This window comes from Gekko japonicus, unplaced genomic scaffold (genome assembly GCF_001447785.1).
Source record: "Gekko japonicus isolate JY-2015 unplaced genomic scaffold, Gekko_japonicus_V1.1 scaffold3094, whole genome shotgun sequence".
Lineage (NCBI taxonomy): Eukaryota > Metazoa > Chordata > Lepidosauria > Squamata > Gekkonidae > Gekko > Gekko japonicus.
This window is the reverse complement of record NW_015176543.1, coordinates 74,179-79,782: the sequence shown is the minus strand read 5'-3', so window position 1 is coordinate 79,782 and position 5,604 is coordinate 74,179. Positions and strand designations below refer to the sequence as shown.

The window sequence follows — 5,604 nt, the reverse complement described above, 5'->3', positions numbered from 1 at the left end:
AACAGACACCCTGTGAGGTAGAAGAAGAAGAGATTGGATTTATACCCCACCCTTCACTACCCAAGGGAGTCTCAGAGGGGCTTACAAACTCCTTCCCCTTCCCCTCCCCACAACAGACACCCTGCGAGGTAGAAGAAGAAGAGACTGGATTTATATCCCGCCCTTCACTACCTAAGGGAGTCTCAGAGCGGATAACAAACTCCTTTCCCTTCCCCTCCCCACAACAGACACCCTGTGAGGTAGGTGGGGCTGAGAGAGCTCTTTCGAGGACTGCTCTTGAGAGAACAGCTCTTATCAGAACTACGGCTTGTCCAAGGTCATCCAGCCAGATGCAAGCGGAGGAGTGGGGAATCAAACCCGGTTCTCCCAGATTAGAGTCCTCGCACTTACCCACTAGAGGAGGTTGGATTTATACCCCGCCCTTCACTACCCAAAGGTGTCTCAGAGCGGCTTATGAACTCCTTTCCGTCCCCTACCGCACAACAGACACCCTTATGAGGTAGGTGGGGCTGAGAGAGCTCTTGACAGAAACTGCTCTTTTTTCAAGAACAGCTCTTATCAGAGCTAAGCCCAAGACCATCCAGCCAGGTGCAAGTGGAGGAGTGGGGGAATCAAACTTACAAACTCCTTTCCCTTCCCCTCCCCACAACAGACACCCTGTGAGGTGGGTGGGGCTGAGAGAACTCTGACAGAAACGGCTCTTTTTCAAGGACAGCTGTGCCAGAGCTTGTGACTGACCCAAGGTCACATCAGCAGGTGCAAGTGGAGGAGTGGGGGAATCACAGCCGGTTCTCCCAGGTTAGACTCTGAGCACAAGTCACCACGACAGGAGGCTGCGACAGGTGGTGGAGGGAAGGGCGTGGGCAGTCCTCCGACAGGCCACTTTCCTTTTCAGGCCCCCCCCCCCCCCCCCCCCCTCCCCCCGCCACAGAAGGCTCTCAGCCAAGCCCTGCTCCGCGTCGCTTTGCTTTCTGGCCCGAAGGCGCGCCAAGGCTTCGAAGATGGGCGGCGTGGTGGAGACGTTCTTGCCGCTGCTCTTGCTGCTGCTGGGGGGAGTCGACCCCCTGCCGGGCGGGGTCAGCACCGGTGAGAGAGGGAGGGAGGGGCTCCGGCGGCCCGGGAAGGGGAGGAGGGGGCCGGCGGCGCCTCCTCTCCAGCCGAAGCCCTTTCTGCGTCTTGGAGCCCAGGCGCGCCGGGGTTTGGGATCGCCCGTGTGACCCCCCCCAGCGGAGCACTCGCAGCCCCTCAGCGGGGACCCACAGAAGGCTTGGGGAGGGGGCGGTGGGGAGTCCCTCCTTGTCGCTCCGCCAGGACGCCGCCCGCCCGGTTAAAGTGGCCTCTGCGGCCTCGGCTCGGGCCAGGTCCTCTCCAGCAGAAAGCGAGGGAGGGAGACCCCGAGAACCTAGCGCTCCTGGGCGCAGCAGAGGGACACGGCTGCCCCGAGTGGAGCCTGGCCGCCAGCAAAGGGCAACGACCCAAATCAGAAGAGGAGGAGGAGATTGTATTTATATCCCACCCTTCACTCAGAGGGGCTTACAATCTCCTCTCCCTTCCCCTCCCCACAACAGACACCCTGTGAGGTGGGTGGGGCTGAGAGAACTCTGACACAAACTGCTCTTTTTCAAGGACAGCTCTTGTCAGCATGGCGGGCTCTCTCACTAGGCCAGCTAATCTCTGGCCTAGGGTGGAGCTCCGAACAGGGCGCCAACTGCCCTGCTGCCCTCCCCCCACCAAAAGCCCCCACCCCAACTCATGCACGGCGCACCCATTTGTCCCCATTGCTGATTCGCCGCAGCACTATGAGGCCCCACCGCCTCCGTCGGGCTCAGGGCCAGCGGGGCACAGACAGCACCCCCTTCCAGGGCTGAGCTCCCTCCGGGGCAGGTGGAGTGGAGAAGAGGCAAGCCTCCCCCCCCCCCAGCAGCTGCTGCCTTTCCAGGGATGGGCTGTTGCAGTGAAGATAAGCCAGAGGCACTCTGTGCATGCTCTTGGCCCCTGGGACCAAGGCTCCCTTGAAGCTGTGGCGTCTTGTGAGCAAAAATCCTACTTTGTGAGCTGCTGGCATTAAACTTCTGAGCGGGTGATTTGGCTGCTGCATGAATTAGTTTGCTCTGGAGCCACATCCTTCCTGAGCTGAGGCGCATCTCCCCCCTCTTCCCCCCTTCAGTGGCGGGGACAGTGGGGGGAGGATGGCTGGGGAGGCAGTTGAGGTTCTCCTGCATGGCGCTGCCTGGTCGCCTGCCGGAGGAAGGCCCCCCCACACAAGGAAGGTTGCTGGTTTCAGGTGGCGCTGCAATTCGCACATGACCCCCGCGCGCTGCCCCGCTTCTCTCCCCCTTAACACACTAAAGGGAGAAGCCAGGAGAGGACCTTGCGGGCGCCTGCATGCCAAGCCAGGGGTTTGCAGCTTGGAGCGCACGGCCTCACCCGCCAGAGGCACAGGGCAGGTGGCCAAGTGGGTGGAGGGGGCAGTCCCAAGGAGGAGAAGGGCTTTCGTCTGTCCAGGACCCGCCTGGAGGTTGGCAACCCTGTAATTTGGTGCGTGGGGGCGTTAGAAGTTAGCCCCACCTAGGGCGCTAAAAACCCTCGGGTCGGCCCTGCTTGTCAGAACTATCCCAATCCCAAATATACAAATTCCACTAGTAGAAAACACCATCAAAGTTTGCCAAAACAATATATTAAACAATTATCAAGGTGGTTGTGTCGCTACAACAACATTTATGCATCCTGCAACTATATTAAGGCATAAGATACAATATTTCCTCCTTTGAAGATAAGACCTAAAGTCCATGTACTCAGTGTAACTTGATAACATGACAGGGGTTAGGACATAGTCACAGCCTTAGCAAAAACACCCATTCTAGATATTTGGAAGATGCGTTTCCTTCGACTTCTTCAGTTTGCCGGCTGTGTGAGTGGAACCTGATTTCAGCAATTTCAACATGATTCACTCCTTGCACTATGAACCTTGTGATCTGTTGAAATTGCTGAAATCAGGTTCCATTTACACAGCCAACAAACTGAAGAAGTCTAAGGAAACGCATCTTCCAAATATAAAAAATGGGCCTCTTTGCAAAGGCTGTTTGGAAAATGTTATGACTATGTGGACTCCTCCTATCAAGTTATCAAGTTACACTGAATACATGGACTTTAGGTCTTATCGTCAAAGGAGGAAATATCATATCTTATGCCTTAATATAGTTTCAGCATGCATAAATGTTGTTGTTGTGACACCACCAACTTGATAATTGTTTAATATATTGTTTTGGCAGTCTTTGATGGTGTTTTCAACTAGTGGAATTTGTATATTTGGGATTTTTAAAATAATAATACTTTCAATTTATTAGTCGCTTTCCCCACAAGTGGGCTCAAAGAGATTTACAGTTACACTTTTAGACAGGGGACTAACAATGCTTCATAGGGGATAGGAAAGACAACATATAATTCATTTAATTGCACACGCCGTAACTGCACGGTGGAAACATCTCTGGCTTGAATCAGTCATGTCCCGAATGGCTGCGTTCGTATGTCGTATCGCCACACTGCCACCGCCAGGCCGGAGCATCCCACTGCAGGGATTTTTCTGTAGCCGAGTAGATTCTTCCGCCTTCCGATCCTGGAGCAGGACATCACAACCGCCAGCTAACACCCTCCCACAAGGGAAGGTGGTGTGCCCACCTTCTCTAAGGATTTCTGTGACACTAGTCTTTTTACCTTGTTGTTTGGACTTATCAGAACTATGGCTTGCCCAAGGTCATCCAGCAGCTGCGAGTGGAGGAGGCTGGGGCAAAAGTCCAGATGGAAAACAGACTCCTCCTAGAAAACGCTAAACCTCAGCAAGTGACCCGCCCTTTGAGAAGCAAACAAGGTGTCTGTGAGCATCCAGACATCTGTTCTGCAAGCCAGAAAAGACCAGATGCATTTCGACACACATCAGGGGTCCCTTTGCACAATGTCACAAATGCAAGGGTTCGTTTATGAAAGATGAGGACCAGTGCACAGAACTATTATACATAGGACTAACACATAGAAGGACAATATGAGAAGCGCAGATAAATTGTCAGTTATCTCAAAGGCCCTTGACCAGCCAGGTGCGTTGGCCAGACCGTAGCATGGCCACTCCACTGAACATCAGTGGGTAAATGTGGGAGGGGGGGGGGAAGTGTCTATCTCAAGTGCGGAGAAGTTTCCAAACAAATTTTGTGGATTTAAGAATGTCTGTAAATATCCATCATATTCCCTCTTAGTCCTCTGTTTTCTAAAGAGATGACTACAGGGGGACATAACGAAGGTTTATGAAATTATATACAAATTGCTCCCAAATTGATAGGGCATCCAAAGAAGCTGATGCTCTCAATTTGCCAAGGCATCCAAAGAAGCTGATGGGCAGTAGATTCAGGACAGACAAAAAGAAATACTCCTTTACACAGAGAGTGATTAAGCAATGTGGAATTCACTGCCAGAGGGTGTAGTGATGGCCACAGGAACAAACAACTTCAAAAGGGGATTAAATGGATTCATGGAGGATAAGTCTATCAATGGCTACTAGCCATGGTGACTGAGGGGAACTTCCACATTCAGAGGCACTAATTCTCTGAATCTCAGAGCTAGGAGGCAACATCAGGGGAAGGCCTCAGCGTAGTCTTGCCAGGGCCTGGGCCAGGCATTGCTATGCTACGTCCTTGAAATGGAAAAAAGGGAAAGAAGAAAAAAGGGAATGAAGGGGAAGAAAGAAATGAAAAGGAAGGAAGGAAGGAAGGAAGAGAAAGGGGGAAAGTGAATGAAGGAAAAGAAGGAAAAGGAAAGGATGGGAGGTAAAGGATGGGAGAAAGGGAAAGAAGGGAAAGAAAGGAAATGTGAGGAAGAAAGGAAAAGAAAATTGAGAAGAAGAAATGGAAAGGAAAGAAAGCAAGGACAGAAAGAAATTGAAAGAAAAGGAACGGAAGGAAGGAGGAAAGGGAAAGAAAAAAAGGAAGAGAAAGGGGGAAAGTGAATGAAGGAAAGGAAGGGAAAGGAAAGGGTGGGAGAAAGGGAAAGAAGGGAAGTGGCCACTCCTCCACTTGCACCTGGCTGGATGACATTGGGCAAGCCATAGTTCTGATAAGAGCTGTCCTTGAAAAAAGAGCCGTTTCTGTCTGAGCTCTCTCAGCCCCACCGACCTCACAGGGTGTCTGTTGTGGGGAGGGGAAGGGAAAGGAGTCTGTAAACCGCTCTGGGACTCCCTTGGGTAGTGAAGGGCGGGGTATAAATCCAATCTTCTCTTCTTCTTCTTCTACCTCACAGGGTGTCTGTTGTGGGGAGGGGGAGGGAAAGGAGTTTGTAAGCCGCTCTGAGACTCCACTGGGTACAGAAGGGCGGGGTATAAATCCAATCTCTTCTTCCTCTTCTAACTCACAGGGTGTCTGTTGTGAGGAGGGGAAGGGAAAGGAGTTTGTAAGCCGCTCTGAGAAACCCTTGGGTATAAATCAAATTTTCAATCACTCCAATCCCCTCCTCCTCCTCCTCCTCCTCCACCTCCTCCTCTTCTTCTTCCTCTTCTTCTTCTTCTTCTTAACAGGGTGTCTGTTGTGCGGAGGGGGAGGGGGAGGAGTTTGTAAGCCGCTC

At 52.3% G+C, this 5,604-nt stretch overlaps 1 protein-coding gene across 1 annotated transcript in view; it reads left to right on the top strand.

The window, feature by feature from the left end:
• Positions 1-1,001: 1,001 nt before the first annotated feature.
• LOC107124072 (class I histocompatibility antigen, F10 alpha chain-like) overlaps positions 1,002-5,604 on the top strand; it is a gene marked incomplete at its 3' end in the record, with an annotated part of 78,493 nt that continues 73,890 nt past the window's right edge. The window contains exon 1 of the mRNA XM_015427459.1: positions 1,002-1,086. Coding sequence (XP_015282945.1) covers positions 1,002-1,086 — 85 coding nt within the window. The remainder of the gene's footprint in view (positions 1,087-5,604) is intronic.